The following is a 23,622-nucleotide window of genomic DNA, read 5'->3' as shown; positions in this document are numbered from 1 at the left end:
TGGGAACAGCAACCCAGCAAAATCACCAAATGGGAGTTATGCTACCCCAGGGGCTCTCAATCTTTATAGTCCTATGGGCATATTTTGATTTTTGAATGAGGGCAGTGGGCACTCTACCCCCTAGAGCCTTTTCTCTCTCCTGCCCCCAGATCTGCACCCCCAGGGCCGTCTTAAGCACATCCAGCGCCATGGCACAAAGACCCCTCCGGCGCCCCGCTCCCTTTCCCAAATTTCAGAGCTCACTGGGGCTTGCAGCTTTCCCGAAGAGGGAAGGAAAGCGCCAGGCTGCGTGTCGCCCAAAGTCTCTGGCTCGCGGGAGAAAGAGCAGGAGCCCCAGCCAGAGAGACATAGCTCCGTGTGCCCGCCTCTGCCATGCACTCCACGAGCTGAGAGGCTGCACCGCGTCTCTGTCCTTCTCCGAGGACTCCGTGCCATGCCTCCTTCTCCTTTCCCCTGCGCTGGGCTCCGCTCAGTCGAGCTGCGCCAACAGCGCGCGCACCGTGGGACCAGCAAGAGCCGCTTGGGCGCTGTGCGCACGCTGGTGGCGAAGCTCTACTGAGCGGAGCCCAGCGCAGGGGAAAGGAGAAGGAGGCCGTGCGCGAAGTCCTGGCCAGACCGCTGGAACTCTGCGCTCACTTGCGAGGCTCTGGGGCGCTGCCTCCTTCTCCTCCACTGCCTGACAACAGCCCGCTGCCGGCACTCTCGCTGTAGCAGCTCAGCGGGCAGCGGCTGAGGGGGTTCTTGCAGCCGAGGGAGAGGAGGAGGCGGTGGTAGCGGAGCCATAGGGCTTAGTGGCTGGTTGCGCCCAGCCAGTGCCCCTGAGAGGCCGGCGCCCTGGCGCAATGAGCCACTAGGCCCTATGGGAAAGACGCCTCTGGCACCCCCCCCAGGAGTGTCACGGTCCGGTCGGCAAGCGGTTGAAGCCCTGACTGAGGACGTCAGGACCAGAGGCAAGATGGTGATGTAGAAGCAGGAACAGGCGCAGGGCTGAGGGTCCAGCAGCAGGCAGTCGCAGGGTCAAGGAGCAAGGCAGAGGCGAAGGTCTGGGAGTCAAGGAGCAGAGCGTCGGCAAGGCAAAGGTCCAAGGGTCGAGGATCAAGGCGTCGGAAAGACAAGGGTCCAAGGAGCGAGAGGCCAGAGGCAACCAGGCAGGGATAGCGTTGTTGTGGCAAAGAGCTGAAGGGAAATGCTGAGCTTTTATCCCTCCCAGCTCCTGCCAGCAGGTGCAGTGAGGTATCAAGTGGCCTCACCTGAGTGTCCACTCCTTGCCTCTCCGGCACAAGCTGAGGTCTTCACCTGAGTGGCCACTCCTTGCTTCTTCAGCACAAGCTGAGGCAGGCCCCAGTCCTGCAAAGCACTACAGGCCCCAGAGCCTGACTCCTGCCCATACTCCTGACAAGGAGAAAGAGAAAGAGAAAGAGAAAGTGCACATAGACTCCACTTTTCTAAGACATGGTCTGCAAAAGTGCTCCTGGGGATGGGGGTGGGAGGAAGACTGGTAAAATGAAGGTCATCCTTGCTAACTTGAAGTAGATAGATGGCTGTCCTCAGTGACCAGTGGAGACCGCCATAATTTTGAACGAAAGCTGCATCACAGCGGCCCATTGTTCCCAGGGGGCCATTTTCAATGAGGATGCAGCTGCTGTTTGTTGCAGCTCTGCCACTGCCCCACATCCCAATATCAAAAGTGGGGAATGTCTGTGGGCCCTATGACAGTGGTGGCTGGTGCTCACTGGTGACTGGTGGGGCAGAAGGCAGGGAGCCCACCAGCAGGTGGAACCAGAGCCAATGGCAGGCAAAGCCAACTCATTCTAGTGTTGTATCCATCCTCCTCATCCTTTCTTCTGAGTTATCCCAGGGCAGGACTGAGACTAAGGTGGAGGAAGTTGACAGGCAGGGCCACCACCTTCTGGGCTGATTTTAAGGAAGAAGACAGGCAAGTGGGGCTGGCTGAGGGCAGGCTGTGGGCTTGGTGGGCCAATGCCCCATTTGACCAAATAAACTAGACTAGTAAGAAGTTCTGTGTTGCAAATTTTAACCAGGAACATGCACTCAAGACCTCTGGCATGTATCCCAAAGTAACTAAACAAATTGCATGTCTTGGTTTTTTTTACAAACAGGGACCGAAATTAGAGGAACAGAGAAGTGGAAGCCAGAGAAGTAAGGTCAGTTTCGGGACAAGGTCCAAACGTGGGTCTCCTTTTCAATGTCTAGGAACGGAATATAGCTTTCCTTGGACAAGGTGGTTGATAATGTAAAGTGCTTCTCAGTTCTCATCAGTTTCTCCACAGGCTGAAATCCAACAGGCAGATCCTAGCCCCACCGTGGAGCACTTCCCTGGGTAGGTGGTGCTGACCACCTATTGATCACCTGACATCACCATGACATCAGGTGTCCCATGTTTCCTTTGTAGCATGGCTTGGGGTCAAGCTGCACTGTAAAGGTAGATCCAAGCAGGATTCGAACACATGGTGCTTTGGCGTTTCCCATTGGCTTGCTGTTGTCCTTGGTTAGATGATTAGTGCTGCCTTTTGGCAAGGATCCACGGTGCTATGGAGGGGATAGGGATTCCTGATAGGGGATTTCATAGCACAGTCGACTCCAACCTACTCCTCATTGATTTGAGATGATGTAGCTTTGTCCCCTGGTGGTACTACCGTGTTTCTCCTAAAATAAGCCATACCCCGAAAATAAGCCATACCCAAAAAATAAGCCATAGTGATAGGCAGTTTAACCTTGTAGGTTAAACTGTACCATACTTAATAATAAAAAAGACATCCCCTGAAAATAAGCCACCGTTTTTTTTGAGGAAAAATAAATATAAGACGGTGTCTTATTTTTGGAGAAACACGGTAGTGGTGCAGAACGTCCTTCTGGCTTAAATATGAGCATCCCCAATCAGTATTGGCATCCCATCAACTCTTGAAGACCCACCTGTTTAGGGTGAGCATTTTGATCCAACTTTTAATTGCTCTTTTAATTGCTTTGTTGGGGTGTTGTTGTTGTTTTTTTTTTAAAAAAAGGGATTGTTTTATTGAACATTTTAAATATGTGTATATAAGTAAGTATATAAGTAAACAAATGACAGGCTAACTGCTGTTCTGGGCTTGGTTTCTCAGTCTGCACAATGCCTGAATATCTTGTTCCTTCTGCATTAGACAGAGTCCAACTGCAAGCTTGCAGCAAAACATGTCTCTGCCCATATGTCTATGTTCCTATCAGTAGCCAAAGTGTGTCACCGGTGTGTGAGGGAGAGACTTATTGCCGCCAAGGAACACCGGTGGTCTTTTGTAAGGTCCTCAGCCATCTATTGGTTGCCTTTCCCCACAGTAATCCAGATGCTCAAACTCAGAACAAAAGTGATGGCGCAGGCAGAAGGATTTGAGTATTATTGAAAACCGAGGCTCTGATTAAAAATGCAGGGATCAACGCTATGGGGGGTGGGGGGGAGAGCCCTTAATCCAGCTTCCCCCCCTACCCTCTTCCTGTGTTGAGCTTGTAAGAAATATGATGCTGGAGAGCTCAGGCTGAACAACATGGATTCAATAGTTCTTGCTCGCATTCAGCTGCTAGGAAGATTTCCGGAGAAAAGGACCCTGGATGAATTTATGACCAGCCCTTTCAAATACACACACACACACCACAAACACCTTTAAGAATGAAAGAATAGCCTGCTGGATTTGGCCAGGGGCCCATCTAGTCCAGCATCCTGTTCTCACAGCAGCCAACCACATGGCTATTATGAAAAGCCTGCAAGTAAAATATGAGAGCATTAGTTCTCTTCTGCTTGTGATCCCCAGCAACTGATATTCAGAAGCCTTTCACCATGGAGGTAGGACACAACCATCACCACCTTATTGTCATATGAATTTGAGTAATCCTCTTATAAAAGCCATCAAAGTTGGTGACTATCACTGCATCCTGCGGGAGCAAATTCCGTACATTATGCTTTGTATGAATGAGTACTTTCTTTTCTCTGTCCTCCAACGTTCAGCTTCATCGGATGAATATGAAGTCTAGTGTTCTAAAAGAGGGCGAGGAAACACTTGTCTCTGTCCTATTTCTTTGTGCCATGCATGAACTGTTGTCGATATCCTGTGCCCAAATTGTGCTAGAATTAATGGCAGCTTTTCCTTCGGATGTTTTTCAGGAGGACTACATCCCATATCCCAGCATTGATGAAGTGAGTATCGCCAGACCTGCTAGTCCACGCATGTTTCCGTGCGAATGTGTGTGTCCTGCACGTGTACTCAGTATAAAAGGCCAATTAGCTGTGATTCCTGCATTGCAGGGGCTTGGGCTAGAAGACCCTTTGGGTCTCAGTTCTGTGATTCTATGGAGTAGGGGTTCACAAGCATTGCCTCGGCTGACCATGCTTCATCAGGGAAACTCAGTGCGGGCCACTGCTAGTGTAATTGCTCTACAGAGAGTCAGCAATCCCCACACCCCTGGAACTCACTGAGTTAGGGACTTCCCCTGCATTGAAAGACAGGCAGATTGAGCAGATGAGACTAACAGGAGGTCCAGTGACCAAAAAGGTGGTTTCTGCATGTGCTGCAGAGGGACATCAGGGGCAGATGGGGCTTGTCAACCTGGGATGGTATAATAATAATAATATAATAATAATTGATTATTTATACCCTGCCCATCTGGCTGGGTTTCCCCAGCCACTCTGGGAGGCTCCCAATAGAATATGAAAAACACGATAAAATTAAAAACACGATAAAACATCAAACATTAAAACAGGGCTGCCTTCAGATGTTTTCTAAAAGTCAGATAGTTGTTTATTTCCTTGACATCTGATGGGAGGGCATTCCACAGGGCAGGCGCCACTACCAAGAAGGCCCTCTGCCTGGCCTGGTTCCCTGTAACCTCAGTTCTCGCAGGGAGGGGACTGCCAGAAGGCCCTTGGAGCAGGACCTCAGTGTCCGGGCTGAATGTTGGGGGTGGAGACGCTCCTTCAGGTATACTGGGCCGAGGCCATTTAGGACTTTAAAGCTCAGCACCAACACTTTGAATTGTGCTTGGAATAGGGTTGCCCGACTCAATAGAGGTGCCTCAACAAATGCCTTTTATTGCCCCGCTCTCTTTTGAGTCTGGAAACCTTAAAGAGAAACCAGCAGACCCTTTGCTTGGAAATTAAACAAAGGGTCTGCTGCTGGTTTCTCTTTAAGGTTTCCAGACTCAAAAGAGAGCAGGGCAATTAAAGGCACAGAAGTCCTGTCCTCTATTGAGTCTGGCAACCCTAGCTTGGAAATATACTGGGTATCCAATCTAAGAGAAGGAAAACTGCTCCTAAAGCTCTGTTGCCTTGCAGGATATCTTGCAGGGAGAAGAAAAGGCTAAGGAGTAAACCCTACAGAAACCCAGAGTGGACTTTCTAAGTTGGTTGGATGGCACCTTGCACGCCTCCTCCCAGCAACGGCCAAGCTGGTGCCAAACATATTGCTCTGCTTTCCTTTGGATCACATCAGTGAGGCTGAGCTGGGCAGGGCGAGTGTCCTTGTCATCTGGGCAGCCCAGGACCTCCCTCCATACACTCTGCCCAGGCTTGAACCCCAGAGAGATCACTGTTGCTGCTGTAAATGCAGCAAAAGCAACATGGGAGGCAGAAGTTACAAGTGACTGGTCTCTGCAGCAACAGAGGGTGCTGTGATTCTCCAGTGGTTTGCCCTCCCCTCCATTGGCTCTCGAGACAGGTGAATGCCGACATGCCTCTGCAATGGAGGCAGAACATTGCCATTGTGGCTAGTAGCTGTTGAGAGCTTTATACCCCATGAATTGTGAAATATTCTCGGAGTCAAGAGTGAATTTCATGCTCTTTATTCAGCTCATAGTCATCAAGGAGGAGAAGAGAAGACGAATGGCTCTTTTCCCAAAACCATCTGCTTATATACATTATTTACACAATGGGCCTTGCGTGATTGGCTACTTCAGGGCTACACCTGTGGGCCAATTATATTGTGGATTGACTTTTGCCTGCAGCCTGATTGGCTGCTCCTACAGGCCAATCAGGTAGCAGATTCACTTCTGCCAGCCGCCTGATTGGCTGCTCCAGCAGGCCAATCAGGTTGCGGATTCACTTCCACCTGGAGTTGGATTGGGTAGCTCCCGCTGAATCTGAATCCTATTGTTCTAGGATTCAGCTCAGTACATAACAAATTTGTTTAATCCTCTTCTCTAATCCTCCAAAGTTGTCAGTCATCATGGTTTGGTACAGATATGTGGTCAGCCCTGCCTCTGAAGCCTGCTTAATCTTTTCCCCAGATTGTAGAAAAAGGCAGCCCCTATCCTCTCATCATCCTGCCGCAGTTTGGGGGCTACTGGATCGAAGACCCCGAGAATGTCAGTACACCCACCTCATCGGAGAGCAGCATCTGTGATGAAGACGAGGAGCAGCTGAGCCCCAGTACTTATGGCTACAAGCTGGAGTGCAAAGGGGAAGCCAGAGCATATAGGAAACACTTCTTGGGAAAGGTCAGTGGGGAATTGTGAGCCTGGACTTGGGCCACCAGAGGTTTTGAAAGGAAGAGAGAAATCCCTACTAAGTCTACTGATGAGATTGATCACGAATGAGTTTGGTAATAATAATGGATTGAAGTTTAATCTTTAGCTGTTAATTAATAAACAATTAATTATGGGACCCGGGTGGCGCTGTGGTTAAACCACTGAGCCTAGGGCTCGCTGATCAAAAGGTCGGCGGTTCGAATCCCTGCAACGGGGTGAGCTCCCATTGCTTGGTCCCAGCTCCTGTCAACCTAGCAGTTCGAAAGCACGTCAAAATGCAAGTAGATAAATAGGAACCGCTACAGCGGGAAGATAAACGGCGTTTCCATGTGCTGCTCTGGTGTGCCAGAAGCGGCTTTGTCATGCTGGCCACATGACCTGGAAGCTATACGCCGGCTCCCTCGGCCAATAATGCGAGATGAGCGTGCAACTCCAGAGTCGGTCACGACTGGACCTAATGGTCAGGGGTCCCTTTACCTTTACCTAATAAACAATGATCACACTTTGGCTCATGATGGCCATGCGTAGCCAGCAAAATGGATGTGATGGAGAAGGACAAGGGCACTTCAAGAGGGTCCATATATTTGAGTGGGGAGGGGGGTAGCACCTTTTGCAGCCCAAGGACTGTATCCCTTTCAGTGCAATCTTCACCTGCTGCCAGCGGTGGGGGGGCCAGTGGGAAAAGTGGGTGGAGCAAAGAATGCAGATTTTTCACTCATTTTCCAATTGCACAGTAGGGTAGACACACAGACACACCTCACAGACACACCTCTGTTCTCCAGCCATGCGAGGAAAAGGTAATTTTGGAGCTCAAGGACACATTCCAGCCAGGCAGACACATTGTGGGTGTGAAGCAGGGCCAGTGAGAGATGTCCAGAGGGCCAGTTAGAGAGGCCTTGGGAGGCCTGAGGTTTCCCACTCATTGTGACATCTTTGGGAGTGCAATACAGGGAGAGGGGAAATGGAGGTATGTTCTGAGTGTTGAGTTTTCCCCATCACAGTTTTGCATGAGTGCTGGTCATCTGTTACGCTGCCCTCAGAGTTGTTGATACAGCTCCTGTAGCTTATAGTGGCAAGTGGCATGGATCAAATATTGAGACCTACGAGTGAAGTGTAAATAATTGCTTTTTGGTTTCCCAGAGGATGGCAAGTTTGTGAGATGTTCTTAAGATAGCAATGAGTCAGCCGTGATTCCTTCTAGGCGTCAAGACCCAACACTGAGGGAACAGTCGGGGCGGCTGGGGCGAGATCAAAAACCCTCGCTTTCCCCTGGGCTTCTTCCTCACACTGTTAACACTTCCCTTCTATTTTTAGGATCATTTAAATTTTTACTGCACAGCTAGCAGCCTGGGAAATTTGATCCTTTCTATTAAGTGCGAAGAGGCAGACGGAATGGAATACCTAAGAATTATACTCAGGTACAGTAAGCGGAAAAGGGGTCAGTGTCTCAAGAAATCCAATTTCCAAAGTTTTGTTTCATGAACTTCTTCAGTCATTTCTGCTACATCTCATATGCTAAGAGCAAACATACATTCCTGCTCCTTTTGTTAATTGTGGCACATGGCATCGAGCTCTTACACACTTCCACTTGCCTTGTGTCTTTAATGCTGACGCGGGTGGCGCTGTGGTCTAGACCACTGAGCCTCTTGGACTTGCTGATCAGAAGGCTGGCGGTTCGAATCCCTGCAACAGGGTGAGCTCCCGTTGCTCCGTCCCAGCTCCTGCCAACCTAGCAGTTTCAAAGCACGCCAGTGCAAGTAGATAAATAGGTACTGTTGCAGCGGGAAGGTAAACGACATTTTCATGTGCTCTGGCTTCCATCATGGTGTCCCGTTGCGCCAGAAGCGGTTTAGTCATGCTAGCCACATGACCCGGAAAGCTGTCTGTGGACAAACGTCGGCTCCCTCGGCCTGAAAGTGAGATGAGCGTCGCAACCTCTTAGTCGCCTTTGACTGGACTTAACCGTCCAGGGGTCCTTTACCTTTACCTTTAGTGCTGAATCAGAGAAAACATGAATTCCACAGAAAACCCAGTTGATGTTTGCTGCGATCTAAGAGTGTGTTTTTCTAAAGAAAGCAGTGGGACAAATGGAAGTCTGAATGAGCCCATTGTTCTATATCATCCTGCATACTAATACTAACTTTAGGGGATCAATTAAGTGCATACCCTTCCTCCCCAAACAGCCCAGTGAGCACTGAGCATGCTCAGTGGCTTAGGATTGCTGACGGGGAGCCAACATTTTTTTGGGTAGGAGGGGATGTAATGTATAAGAGGTTGGCTGGAACACTGAAGAGCATCGCTCTGCACTGTGTCATTTTGCTACAGGTCCTACTTGTCCTTGCCATACCTTCTATAGTCTTAATTCCAGGGCAGATTTCCCTGCGGAAAATGAGCCAAGCTTTGTGTGTTGTGGAACTGCCTATTGCCCAAGTATTTGTACAATTCTGGTTGTGCAACCTCAGAACGGAAACTGTTAAGCTAAGAATGGACAAATCTGCCCATTTCACTCTCTCGGGTGTTTTATTTTTTTATGCTTCCAGTCTTCAATCCAGTCCTCCACATTTTCACACCAGCTTGCACTTTATTTAAAAATAATAATAATCCTCGTGAAAATTCGTCAGTAAGAATTTCTCCAAATATACTCAATACAATTTCCCCTAATATAACACCTTTTAGTATGCTATCTTCACTAATATGTACATTGTTATGCACATGTTAACCTTTGTGTGCACATTTCTGTACACTTTATTTTGTTTGGAGAACTCCGCTGCAAAATTCGCATTTCGGTTCACACCTTGTTTCGGAAAGTTCAAAACAGATAGATTTTCCTTTAAACTGAAACCGAATCAAATCCCCACCTCCACCCCTACACCCTGGCCTGTGAATATTCTGGCTGGAGGCTGGGCTCTGTAGGGTCCCAGCTTGATCCAACGTGCCTCTTTTTACATTACATATATGTCTGCCCCTACCCCTACTGCCTTTTCTATGCTAGAAGAGGCAACCCTAAATGCAACCCAGGAATCTAATGTCAAGGAACAGAAAGGGGTACAATTACGGATTTTTGTATTCTTGATAAGTGCAAATGATAAGATTTGTTCGGCAGCGAGCTTCTTGCCCTTTCTCATTGGCGCTTCAGGCTTCTCCCATCCTAATCGTCAGTTGCTAATATAGCAAAGGGCTCTTCACTCATTTGAGCACTCTAAAGGAGCATAACCTCTAGTTGCTATTTGTGGACTGATGGACTGAGGAAGAGGAGGATCATTTTAGCTCCCGCCCTAGGCCCCTAGTAGTTGGCTCCTAAAGACCCCCAGTTTTCCCCAGCACCAAGATTGCGTAGTCAATCTCCTCTTGAGTCGGGAACCTTTGCTGTGTGAGAAGGAAGGAGATGGTGATAACCCGGAAAGCCAGGCTAAGAACCCATACTGTATAGATCTCCCTCCCTCCCCCCGCCGCCGTCACGCACTTTGAATTTGGAGTCTGTTCTTTCAAGATTACTTTGGTAACGAACGTCATTTTGCTTGATCTACAGCCAGCCCCTAGGAAACCAGATGTAAAAAAAATCCCTGCAAGGATATTGGAAAATATCAATCATATTTAGCACCGTTCCTTCTCAAAACCAAGGAAAACAAGCTCCTGTTTGACTTATCCTCTTATTTCGTAGGCAAACCCATGAATTTTTAAAAAGATCAGGAGACCAAACAACTGTAATGTTCACTGCCAACAGTCCCCCCCCCTGCCCAAATGTTCATTTCCAGACATCTGGTATAGCTTCGCATTGTGAATTTTGCAGATATTTTGTGTGTGTTACTCTTTCAAGCCCAAAGGCATCTGTACACCATCACAGCTTATTTCCGACTTACGTCCTTTCTCCCTCTCTCTTTGCTTTCCATAGGTCCAAAGCAAAAACGTTACATGAAAGAATCCCCTTAGCTGGGCTTAGCAAACTACCAAGCATCCCACAGATTGCGAAGGTGAGTTGCTTTGAAATGATATTGATGGCGGTGCTGAAGATTACTGGCAACCCTGCCCACCTGACTGGGTTGCCCCAGACACTCTGGGTAGCTTCCAACAGAAAATTAAAGAAATAACAAAACGCCAGGCTTCCCAATACAGTGGTGCCTCGCTTAACGAATGCCCTGCTTAATGAAATTTCCGCTTAACGAAAGAATTTTTCGAGCGGAGGTTGCCTCGCTAGACGAATTCGTTTTATGAAAAATTTGTCTAGCGAATCGCGGTTTCCCATAGGAATGCATTGAAATTCAATTAATGCATTCCTATGGGCAAAAAAAAAAATTCAAAAAAAAAAAATTCAATGCATTCCTATGGGATTCGCTAGACAAATTTTTCGTTATAAGAAAAGACCCGTGGAACGAACTAAATTCATCTAGTGAGGCACCACTGTACAGTGCTATCTTCAGACTTCTGTGGGAAGTGGTATAATTATTTACCTCTTTGAAATCTTTCTCTCTTTGACCCCTGATGGGAGGGCATTTCACAGGGAGGGCATGACTACTGAGAGGGCCTTCTGCCCGGTTCCCTGTAACCTCAGAAGGGCACCATGTTGGAGACCCCTAGCCAATGCAAAACCCAATGCCTCTTTCAAGTTGCCTTCAACTATCTGAAAGAAACCTTTACCCATTGGTGGCCTTTGCTGACAATCACTTCTCTTCCAAATCTGGGCAGGCTTTCTGCGATGATGTGACCGGACTGAAGTTTAATCCTGTGCTCTACCCCAAGGTGAGATGAAGGACGTGCCAAGCAAGGACTCGAGAGGGCCTGTTTCAAAGCTGGTGTGCTCAGTGTTTGTGTGCATGTGAAAATGGGAGTTCAGAGATGTGCGGTCTTCCTAGTCATAGGTTTCCACGATCCGTCAGATTAGAAGAGGAGACTCCCTGTGGCTAGGATTAGGGAGCTTGCGGTCCTCTAAATGTTGCTGGACTACAACTCCCAGCATCCCTGCTGGCTGAGGCTGATGGGAGTTGGAGTCCAACAACGTGTCTCAGTGGGGTTCACATTTGCTCCCCATTAACAGGCAGGGAAGTTATATGCTGAGGGAGCACTTTGGCCATTTCAAGAGAGCAACGGGATGCTGGACTAGAGGGATCCTCCAGGGCTCTGGTGTTTTTAACCATGAGTGGGGGTGGGGGTGGGGATCTTTTTGGCTCCATGGAACAGATTCTGATCAAGATTGGCTTTGAAGACCAAATTTGACAGGTGAGAGAGGCTTCCATCCTGTCAATTGCCTGCCATCACAATGTGTCAAGCGCAAGGTGCTTTGAAGTCCCAAAGTTGAGACTTCAAAGCACCTTAGAAGGTGTTGAAAAATGAAGTCCCCACTTTCATTTTTACAGAGGTCTCTACACACACCCTTTCCTGAACTAGGAAGGGGCTTGCATGGAATCCTGACAAACTGAGCAGGATTTAACCCCTACTCATCAACTGATGACTGGAGTTTAAATTCTACTGCTTTGGGAGCAAATCTTTGTTCCCTGCTGGAAGTAGGCATGTGCAGCCAGAATGACCAGAATTTACTCCCTCCACACACACTCATCTCTTTAATTCTTCTGCTTTGGCTGTGTGTCCTTCCTTCCTTCTGGGAACGGTTGTGCACAACCAGAATTTCATCCTGACATCAAAAATGGGTGGGTGGTTTGGGGAAGATGTTCTTGTGGGCCAAATTGAACCCCTTTGGTGTGCCATGTTTGACCAGATGATGGGAGGTTTCCCACCTTGATTGTTAGGAGTAAAACCTCCATGTTCAGAGGCACCCTACCTCAAAGTACCAGTGGGGGGACACGGGGACGGGGACATACAGCTATGCAGCCAGTCTCATTCCTTTCTTGCACACTTGCAGACAGAGCTTTTATCTCACCCAGTCTGGTGTCCTTTCCAGCCTCTGCTTAAAAACCTCTCATGGAAAGTGGTGGACTTCTCCTTAATTGGGGAGGGTTTGCCATAGCAGGGGATTGCCTGCATTGGCAGGGGTTGGGCTAGATGTCCTTTGAGGTCCCTTCCACCTCTAATGGTTACATCTGAATCAAATGTTCCATCAGGATTTCAGCTCGTGGAACAGAACATTTTTCCCCTCTGCCTCCCCCCCCAAAAAAATTAACATGGTTTAGGGGTTTTGCCAACTCTCTGTAACAGATTTGGGGAGGGCATGGTCCTATTGCACAAGCTGAAATCCTTCTTCTGGTGGGACACATTAGTTGAATACCACCGTACGATTCTATCCCATGACGTTATTCTTCTGCCCACACAACACTGCACATCAACAAATTTTAATTTAGCAATGGAGTTGTTAGTGGGGTTATGAAAACAGAGTGGAAGACAGAGTGGTTTTTCTTAATTCTGATACCATGTTCTTGCCTGCTCAAAAACAACATTAGATTCTTTTTTTATATATAACACCACTTTATTATGTTTCAACAATTTGCAATGTGCACTTCAGAATTGTCATGGGGGTGGGGTGGGGGAGCAGTTGAGTTTGCATCCCTTGGGCCCTCGAATAAGCTTTGCAATTATACACAAGTAGAGTTGCATTTCATCTTCCAGCTTGTTTTCTGACCTCAATTTCAAAACAAGAGGGGGAGAATTTGAACCAAATAAACTCTCAGCAGGTTGGAGATTGTTGCTCAGAAGGGAGCCCAAGGGATCCTTCCGGTGGGGGCGGGAACAAAGCTGAAATGCAAAGGTGTATTTTGACAGAGGTTGTTGGATATTTTCATAAGGACATGAGAGTCAAAGCAAACCTTTGGCATGGGGCAGGTAGAGCTGGCCCCTTCACCCAAATAAAAAATAGTTTCTGGCTGTTCCCATGGCTTCTAATCTCTCCCGAGGAAGGGCAGCCAGGATAGGAGTGTGTCTGAAAGCCATGCCATATGAGGAATGGTCGACAGAGCTGGTTAGATGGGGGAAAGAGAAGTTTGGAGGATTCAGGACAGGCAAAAGATTGCACTTCTTTACTCGGCGCCTAGTTAAACTGTGGAACTCACTCCCACAGGAGGCAAGGGTGGCCAACAACCTAGATGGCTTTAAAAGAGAATTGAACAAATTCATGGAGGGGAGGGCTGTAGGTGCCTATTAGCCATGATGGCTATGCTCTGAATACCAGTTGCTGGAAACGATAGGAGAGGAGAGTGCTCTCGCACTCGGGTCCTGCTTGCTGGTTTCCCACAGGCTACTGTCAAAGCAGGATGTTGGACTAGATCATGGGAAGGCAAACTAAGGCCCAGGGGCCGGATCTGGCCCAATCGCCTTGTAAATCCGGCCCACAGACGGTCCAGGAATCAGCATGTTTTTACATGAGTAGAATGTGTCCTTTTATTTAAAATGCATCTCTGGGTTATTTGTGGGGCCTGCCTGGTGTTTTTTACATGAGTAGAATGTGTCCTTTTATTTAAAATGCATCTCTGGGTTATTTGTGGGGCCTGCCTGGTGTTTTTTACATGAGTAGAATGTGTCCTTTTATTTAAAATGCATCTCTGGGTTATTTGTGGGGCATAGGAATTCGTTCATTATTTTCCTTCAAAATATAGTCCGGCCCCCCACAAGCTCTGAGGGACAGTGGACCGGCCCCCTGCTGAAAACGTTTGCTGACCCCTGCACTAGATGGACCATTGGCCAGATCTTACGTTCTTAACTTCTGTAGCACTGCAGGCTTCAAAGCCCTGTTTTCGCAGAAGATATCAGAAATCAAACCCGGGACATTCTGCAGGCAAAGCATGCACCATTCTGTGCCATTTATATACCTATCTCATACACCACTATGAAATCGACGCTCCCTCAAGTACTTCTGGTGGTTCTGTTTGGGAACAGAAAGTCATATATTTATTGGTTTTCATATATACATAATTAAATAATGACCTGTCTCCTATTTCAGGCATCTCAGATGATCGTCTCCTATGATGAGCATGAGGTCAACAACACGTTCAAATTTGGGGTGATTTACCAGAAGCTTAGGCAGGTGAGTGACAATGCTGTTGTGCCAGCAGTCATTTTATTCTTGTTCTAGGAATGATGGTGCCATTTGCATTCATAAAATGCCATTTTAGAATGTTTAGAGCTGTAAGTTCTCAGCTGATAAATTTGGGAGAAAAGCAATGACAAACCTAGACAGCATCTTAAAAAGCAGAGACATCACCTTGCCAACAAAGGTCCGTATAGTTAAAGCTATGGTTTCCCCAGTAGTGAGGTATGGAAATGAGAGCTGGACCATAAAGAAGGCTGATCGCCGAAGAATTGATGCTTTTGAATTATGGTGCTGGAGGAGACTCTTGAGAGACTCCCATGGACTGCAAGAAGATCAAACCTATCCATTCTGAAGGAAATCAGCCCCGAGTGCTCACTGGAAGGACAGATCGTGAAGCTGAGGCTCCAATACTTTGGCCACCTCATGAGAAGAGAAGACTCCCTTGAAAAGACCCTGATGCTGGGAAAGATGGAGGGCACAAGGAGAAGGGGACGACAGAGGACGAGATGGTTGGACAGTGTTCTCGAAGCTACAAACATGAGTTTGACCAAGCTGCAGGAGGCAGTGGAAGACAGGGGTGCCCGACGTGCTCTGGTCCATGGGGTCACGAAGAGTCGGACACGACTAAATGACTAAACAACAAGTTGGGGGGGGGAATAAATGTTTCCTATGCTTTTAAGTGTTTTTAGAGCTGTTTCTAATAGGGATATTTATTTGATTTTTTTTTAAAAAACATGTTTATTGTGTGTGTTTTCATAGAATTATGGAATTGTAGAGTTGGAAGGGACTCTGAGGATCATATAGTCCAGCATTTTCCAAACTTGGGTCTCCAGCTGTTTTTGGACTACAATTCCCATCACCCCTAGCTAGTCAGGGATCATGGGAACTGTAGTCCAAAAACAGCTGGAGATGCAAGTCTGGGAAATACTGATCTAGTGCAACCCCTTGCAATGCAGGAATATGCAGCTGTCCCATATGGGGACCTGCAACCTCGGTGTTGTCACTATCACATTCTAACCAACTGAGTTCTACACAGCTAAGCTGTGTAATAGTTGCATCTGTTTTAGTTTGTGCTTCGAGCTGCCTTCAGGTCCTGCACTGGGAGAAGGGTGGAATATAAATGAACAAATAAGAACCCTGAAAGGTATTTCACTACGAATATCCCCGTCCTGCAGACTGGAGGCTGAGAAAGAGAGGCAAGCTTGCCAACGGGCATATCTATAGCAGTGATAAGATTTAAACCAATAAGCTTCCTATTAGGTAGCACTTTCCTTTATCTCAGGCATCCCCAAACTTCGGCCCTCCAGATGTTTTGGACTACAATTCCCATCTTCCCTGACCACTGGTCCTGCTAGCTAGGGATCATGGGAGTTGTAGGCCAAAACATCTGGAGGGCTGCAGTTTGGGGATGCCTGCTTTATCTGCTGTGCCACACCTGCTCTGGGCGCCTCCCTTCCAGGAACGTGCTGCATTTCTAGGTACTGAGAGAGGGCAACCAAGATGATAAAAAGGTCCAGGAAACCAAGCCTTATGGGGGCTGACCGAGGGAGCTGGGTATGTTTAGCCTGGAAAAGAGAAGACTGAGAGGTGATAGGAAAGCCATCTTCAAATATCTGAAGATGGCTGAAATATACTCGGAGTCGAGAGTGAATTTCATGCTCTTTATTCAGCTTGTTGTAGCAAAAGGAGAAGAAAAGAATGGCTCTTTCCCCGAAACATCTGCTTATACACATTATTTACACCAGGCATAGGCAACCTTGGCTCTCCAGATGTTTTGGAACTATAACTCCCATGATCCCTGACCACTGGCCCTGTTAGCTAGGGATCATGGGAGTTGTAGTTCCAAAACATCTGGATAGCCAAGGTTGCCTATGCCTGATTTACACAATGGGCCTTGCGTGATTGGCTACTCCAGGGCTGCACCTGCAGGCCAATCAGGTTGCAGATTCACTTCTGCCAGCAGTCTGATTGGCTGCTCCTGCAGGCCAATCAGGTTGCGGATTCACTTCTGCCAGCAGTCTGATTGGCTGCTCTTGCAGGCAATGACGTCACCCCCTCCCAATCACGCTCGCAAGCTGCCGCCTTTGCTCCCAGCTCTACAATTCTATGATTCTTTGTTGCATCCAATAATTTCCAGTGTCTGGGAAGAAACAGTGTTGACGGTCCCTCCTGAAAACGCCAGGAAATTTTCCCCACCCACCACCCCTTAGAAAGCAGTGGGAATCCACCCTTATTTTTATAGGGGGAACATATTTTTGGAAACCGTGTGGGAGGGAGGAATTTGGCGGAGACTTACAGTCCCGTCCCCCCCGGTCCCCACTTCAAAAACAAAGGAACCTTCCCACCATGTTTCTTTCTGGGTCCATTTGGCTCTACAGACGCAGGAAGAAGAGCTGTTCGGCAACAACGAAGAGAGCCCTGCCTTCAAGAATTTCTTGAACTTGCTGGGAGATACCATAACACTCCAGGACTTCAAGGGGTAGGAGAAAGAAACTTGCATGTACATGTGTGTTTCTGTTTTCTAGGATTGAGCGCTGAGGGGGAATTGCGTTTGTAACCAGTAACCAGGTAGTTATGCCTGCTCTCCTGTTGTTCAGACCTTTGGTTAGATTCCTCCTGGCCACAGCCCGTGTAACTGTAACTCAGGGCTGCAAGGATGCCTTGGATTTTACACAATACTTGTGGTATAAAAAGATTCTGCATATTGTTTCCTCGGAGAACCTAACTCATGAACCAAGGGCTCTGTTGCTCCGCAAGATTTTGCAGCCATATGGGTTTTTTTTAAAAAAAACATGTACAGTGGTACCTCGGGTTACGAACGCGATCCGTTCCGGGTCGCAGTTCGTAACCCGAAACCGCCATTTTGTGCATGCGCAATGTGCTATTTTTGCGCTTTGCGCATTCGCAAATGCGCACGGCGCTTCTGCACACGCGTGCACGGCGAAAATACTTCCAGGTTTGCGCAGTTCGTAACCCGAGGTGTTCGCAACCCGAGGTACGACTGTATGAACGCTTACACAATGGAGCACCTCGTTCTACCCAGTCAAATTCTATGCGAAACACATTGTTTAATTTTAATGGAAAATGGAAAAAAAAATGTTTCAGCTCTAGATTCCTCTACACATGCACACATGTCTGTTCATTTACTGTCATCTGTCATTTACTGACAGATTCAAGATGGCAGTAACTGTACCATCAGCCCAATGGCAATGTGACGGTTTAGAGCAGAAAGCTTCACTTCTTAAATTAATTGGTGATTTGGCTTAACCCCACATTAACATCTTTCAGTTTCTGTCTGCCGCCCTAAACACACCTAAAGTGGTACCTCGGTTTAGTAACGCAATTGGTTCCGGAAGTCTGTTCATAAACTGAAGCGTTCATAAACTGAAGCAAACTTTCCCATTGAAAGTAATGGAAAGTGGATTAATCTGTTCCAGACAGTCCATGGAGTACTTAAACTGAAGCGTTCATAAACTGAAGCGAACTTTCCCATTGAAAGTAATGGAAGGTGAATTAATCCGTTCCAGATGGGTCCGCGGCGTTCGTAAACCGAAAATTCGTAAACCTAGGTGTTCGTAAACCGAGGTTCCACTGTACTTGGGAATCAGCCCAACTGAACACACAGTGAAGTTTATTTCTCAGTAAACTCACATGGGTAAAAAAGTGGGGAAACAGATAAGAAACAGGGAAATCCATGAATCCTGACCTCTATGCTTTTCCATTGAAAGGCAAATAGTAGAAGTTGTGTTTTTTTTGGGGGGGGGGAATTGGACTAAGGATATGGCATTAGGGAGGGACAGAGTTGCCAGTCCCCACTCTGCTTTTCCTTGGATCAAATTTGGATCCAGCCTCAGCTTCCCCCAAACAGCAGGAGATCCAATCATGGATCTCAGACATTTCTTCATTTTTAGCTGTCAATGACCTGGGCATGCAAGATTGCACTAACACCCCCCCCCCGCCACCGCGCCCCTGCCACCCCTCATTGGTGAAATCAGTATTATTGTACAGTACTTCGTGTCAAAGGTCTGTTTTATTCTTACTTCTTTCCAGCTTTCGCGGTGGTCTCGATGTCACTCACGGCCAGACAGGCACAGAGTCCGTGTACACGGTGTTTAGGGACAGAGAGATTATGTTTCACGTCTCTACCAAGCTCCCTTTCACTGAGGGAGACACACAGCAGGTAACAGGGCCTTGTTTCTTTGGGTTATAACATCAAGTGGTGCTAAAAGCCCCATGGCAGAACTTGTCTCTCTCTCTGTGTGTGTGAGAGAGAGACTTGGCCTTCATTAAGTGCCCCGGGGGTTCGAGAAAAGGTGAGAATTGCTTTCCACCAGGGTACCAATGGCCTGGATTGGCCAACTTTGCACAAGTCTCGTGGGAGACTGAAGCAAGCCTGTTTTCTACAGGAGAAATCCAAGAAAGGAAAGCAAGTGTTCCACAGAGTTACAAAGGAGGGCTAGACCAATATGCACCATTTGGAAATGTTGCCACCCGCTCCTAAGGACCCTCATGTACACCCTTCTTCCCCTTTTGTAAATCTTTTCAGCTTCAGAGAAAGCGACACATTGGCAACGACATTGTGGCAATTATATTTCAAGAAGAAAACACTCCCTTTGTTCCAGACATGATTGCCTCGAATTTCCTCCATGCCTACATTGTTGTACAGGCAGATAACCCTGAAGCAGACAATGCGTCTTACAAAGTAAGAGGACCGGGAAGGGTGGCTTTGCGTGAACGAGGGTGGTTTCTCTCTCTCTCTCTCTCTCTCTCTCTCTCTCTCTCTCTCTCTCTCTCTCTCTCTCTCTCTCTCCCTCTCCCTCTCCCTCTCCCTCTCCCTCTCCCTCTCCCTCTCCCTCTCTGCATCTGTTTTTAGATCTGACAAATAACTGCTCTGGGAGCTTGTGTAAAGTGTCCCTGCTTGGCCAGAGATAAAGAGTTCCTGCTAAGCCTCTCCGAAAACGGTTATTTGTTCTCCGAGAGGCAGCTGGCGTTCGCCACGTTGCCGCCGCTGCAGAGGGCGAAGCTATTAGCCTATCTGTGAGTTTGCAGCAAAATTCATTTAGCGCGCCGAGCCCGCGTGCGTCTCTCGTGTCTGTCCTTGAAGCCCGAGCGGATTCAATCCGAGCAAAGGTGGCCGAGCAGGTGGCCGACGCAGGACGCTCGCTTCCTTGCGCTCCCAGCTTTGGCCGTGCTAATATTTGCAGACAGTAAGCAAGAGATCACTTCTGTCTTCCGTGGGTTATTTATTGCCCCCTGTGTTTGCCCGGCAGATAAAGATGGCTCTCTGTGGAATACCAAGGGCGCTTTTGCGAAGCGCTTAACTAAACTATGGAGCTCGCTCCCACAGGAGGCAAGGATGGCGGCTGACTTGGATGGCCTTCAAAGAGGATGGGACAGGGAGGAGAGGGCTATTGATGGCTACCATACCAGCCCCAGCCACAATGGCTGCGCTATGCCTCCACTCTCAGAGGCATTATACTTCTGAAAACCAGTTTCTGGAAACAGCAGGAGGGGAGAGTTCTCTCGCACCCAGGTCCTGTTTGCAGGATTCCCATAGAGGCATCTGGCTGACAACTGTGAGGTCAGGAAGCTGGACTAGATGGGACCTTGGCCTGATCCAGTAGCTGCCTCTTATGTTCTTACATTCTTTCTTTTTTTCCTTCCCTTCCATTCAGCTTCATTTATCTCTTTATTCAGGTTTCGGGACATTGTACCTCCTCCACCACCACCATTGCCCTGTGCTGCTGATTTTTTTATTCTGACATTGATTGTTTTCGCATGTTTTTCTAAAAAAAAATCTACTTATTTTAATTGTTACGTTTTCGTAGCACTCCTTCAAGTCACAAACAGCTGGGATAGCTCAATCAGTAGAGCACGAGACTCTTAATCTCAGGGTTGTGGGTTCAAGCCCCACACTGGGCGAAAGATCCCTGCATTGCAGGGGTTGGACTAGATGACCCTCGTGGTCCCTTCAAACTCTTTGATTCTATATATATTTAAAGCACTCTTATTCCTCTTCAAGGCCCCCTATTCGTGCCTCTGCTGAAGGCAGTGCTTCTGTTTGTGCCCCCTGGGTGCTCTATTTTTCTATATCTGACTTTGTGCATTTATTCCTTGTGCTTTCCTATCCCCTCCCCACCCCCATATAGGTTTTCAAATGTGTTTTTGCTTCATCCCGGATAGGTGGCTGTAACGGCACGAGAAGATGTCCCTGCGTTCGGTCCTCCGCTGCCAAACCCTTCTGTATTTCAAAAAGTAAGGGATGTTTACTAGTTTCAGGCTAAATAAACCTCCTGCTTGTTTTCCCTGCAGGGACAATTGATAGTGATGATTTAGACTGAGAATTTGTTTCCTGCTCTTCAGCCAAAAAGGCTCCCAGAGTGCCTTACTTAAAAAATCAATTAAAGCAAGGCAGCCTCTGCTTGCAGGCTTGCAATCCCAAAACAACAGCAACAACCCATGACACACAAGGGGTAGGGACAGGGAGAGAAGAAAGGAGGAAATCAAACACAGGTGCAAGTTTTTAACCTGTTGCATCCCATAATGACCAGCTGGTGCCTGGTGAAGCTGGTCTTCCAGCAAAGCTGGTGGGAGGAACCCTGCTTCCTACCTCTCCCACTGTGGCAGTCTGACTGCTCTCAGCTATTTATTTCCCATGAAAGTGGTAGGGGGACATTTTCAGTGGCTTGGCGGAGGTGGGGCACACAGGGCAAAATCTATCCCCCCCCCCCAGGGTGGAGTCTGCCCCACCCCCTTTAAGCTTCTAACACTGATGTCAGAAGGAGAAGATTGGGAGAAGGGGCTGGATGCTGAAGAGGCAACAGGGTTTTGTGAGCAGGGAGAGCCGGTGACAGGGAGCAGTTCAGACTCCGAGGCTGAAGCAGAGGGGGCAGGGCAAGAGGCTGCTGAAGAATTCGAGGAGTCTCTTTCTCCTGCAGTGACAAGCTCCACTCTCTCTCCTGGTCTCCAAGAATGCACAGAGTAATGAGGAGGGCAGGACAGAAGTCAGAGGTGGGCAGACACAGTTTAGGAAACATCCAGGAGAAGAGCAGCCTTAGAGAGGGAGGAAGGCAGGCACATTTAGTCCTGGAAACTGCTCCACAGGGGCAAGACCTGCTGGGAAAGTTGTACGTCATTTCCTCGAATAAAGAGCCAGATTCATGACAACGGAGCCCTGCATCTTTCATGCTGACTCTAGCCCTGACACTATGCATGTTTCTAAGATTCGCTGCCAATCTAGTGAGCTGCTGCATGAGGGATGGGGTGTGTGGGCTGTCTTGTCCTTTGCCTCGGGCAGCAAAATTCCATAGGCTGGCCCCAGGGCCCAATAATATTACTGCAGCGGTGAATCCTTGGCTTTGGGGCTCCAGGAGTGTGGTGTAGTGGTTAGAGTCTTGGACCTGCGAGACCATTGTTCAAAAATTCCCCGCTTGGCCATGAAGCTGACTGGGTGATCTTGGGCTGCACTCAATGTCTCTCTGCCTAACCTCTACCTCCCAGGATTTGCTGTGAGGCTAATATGGAAGGAGGGGGCAAACTTGTACACCACTTTGAACACTTTGGAGAAATGTCAGCGTATAAATCAGGCATCCCCAAACTGCGGCCCTCCAGATGTTTTGGCCTACAACTCCCATGATCTCTAGCTAACAGGCCCAGTGGTCAGGGATGATGGGAATTGTAGTCCAAAACATCTGGAGGGCCGAAGTTTGGGGATGCCTGGTATAAATGCAATAAGAAACACAAATAAATAAGGATTTGGAAACTGTAGCCATGATCATTGGAGATTGCATCCAAAGAATATGAAACCGGGCGTGGACTTTCCAGCTTTATTTCTGAACCATTCCTCCATTCCTTTATTTTCTCTCCTCCAGAATTCAGAATTTCGAGAGTTTCTCCTCACCAAGCTGATCAACGCAGAGAACGCCTGTTGCAAATCAGACAAGTTTGCAAAGCTTGAGGTAAGTCGGGTTGACCTGGAGCAGATTAGCAGGTGGAGGACCTCTTCACCTCAAATACTTCTTGCTTTGGGAACTAAGGTCATTTCTTATTTGTTTATGAGTCGGTTATATGACCAAAAGTTCTGCATTCATCCTGATTCCCTTGCAGAATGTTTACGCCTCTTCCCATTAGTCATTCCTTCTTCTCACACTTTTCAAAACATTTCCTTTTCACTTTCCAAAGCACAACAAAGTCTGGTTCTTTTTACAAAGTAGACTTGTTCATTGGAGAGACCTGTCAGGAGTAAGCTTGGACCAATGGTACCAAATAATATGGGGAGCAGCCTTACTAGAAAAACTAACCAATAAGCTGAAACTGACATGGGGACAAATAGAAGAGGACGCCTTCACCCCGGGCGGTATGGCTCCCCTTTATCACACACACACAGCCCAACAAGACAATGACAAAAATCTACCGACAGCATACAAATCAGTATGGCTAACCTGATCCAAAACACTCACCCACCCAACCCACTCACACATGAAAACAAAAACCACCACAGCCAACCACAAATGAACAATCCACACCCTAAGCCAGGCATCCCCAAACTGCGGTCCTCCAGATGTTTTGGACTACAACTCCCATGATCCCTAGCTAAGAGGACCAGTGGTCAGGGATGATGGGGATTGTAGTCCAAAACATCTGGAGGGCCAAAGTTTGGGGATGCCTGCCCTAGGCCAACCCCAATCTCTCTCACCACCAAAAGAACACAAGCGAATAAAAGAGAACTTGCACAAGCAATATTGACATCAAACCCTACATATATTAAGTAAAATAGAAACATCACCACCCGGTCCCACCCCCAACCACCCACCTCACCGCCTACCCACCTCATTCCCCCTCTTTCTTCCCAGTGTCTCAACAAATGAAACTGATTTGCAAAAATGATACATGTAAAAATATGAGAGAGCGAGAGACACTGCACAAACCTTTGTAAATCAAGTAATCTTTAATAAAAATACTTCAAAAAAAGTAGATTTGTTGCACCCAAGTAACAGGACCCTTTCATTTGCCTTAAAGAAGACGAGCTAAAGTATGTAGTATGTATTTGAATCCCACCTGAAACAGTCTGGCAGTCTGGAGGCGGCACACTTATACAGCCTGGGTGTGGGAACATCTTTTCCAATTAGTCAAATAGACAGGAT

At 47.7% G+C, this 23,622-nt stretch overlaps 1 protein-coding gene across 6 annotated transcripts in view; it reads left to right on the top strand.

Moving 5' to 3' along the window:
* Window positions 1-23,622, top strand: part of RAP1GAP2 (RAP1 GTPase activating protein 2) — a 166,706-nt gene that overhangs the window by 118,424 nt on the left and 24,660 nt on the right. For all 6 annotated transcript variants that reach the window (XM_035138755.3, XM_035138760.3, XM_035138757.3 and 3 more), the window contains 12 exons: window positions 2,121-2,165; window positions 4,151-4,183; window positions 6,268-6,477; window positions 7,822-7,925; window positions 10,400-10,478; window positions 11,191-11,244; window positions 14,390-14,473; window positions 16,858-16,958; window positions 18,530-18,659; window positions 19,026-19,181; window positions 20,663-20,734; window positions 22,351-22,437. In XM_035138755.3, the coding sequence (XP_034994646.2) occupies window positions 2,121-2,165; window positions 4,151-4,183; window positions 6,268-6,477; window positions 7,822-7,925; window positions 10,400-10,478; window positions 11,191-11,244; window positions 14,390-14,473; window positions 16,858-16,958; window positions 18,530-18,659; window positions 19,026-19,181; window positions 20,663-20,734; window positions 22,351-22,437 (1,155 nt within the window). The remainder of the gene's footprint in view (window positions 1-2,120; window positions 2,166-4,150; window positions 4,184-6,267; window positions 6,478-7,821; window positions 7,926-10,399; window positions 10,479-11,190; window positions 11,245-14,389; window positions 14,474-16,857; window positions 16,959-18,529; window positions 18,660-19,025; window positions 19,182-20,662; window positions 20,735-22,350; window positions 22,438-23,622) is intronic.

This window comes from Zootoca vivipara, chromosome 14, assembly GCF_965207765.1.
Source record: "Zootoca vivipara chromosome 14, rZooViv2.hap1.1, whole genome shotgun sequence".
Lineage (NCBI taxonomy): Eukaryota > Metazoa > Chordata > Lepidosauria > Squamata > Lacertidae > Zootoca > Zootoca vivipara.
This window is presented reverse-complemented; position numbering and strand designations above follow the sequence as displayed.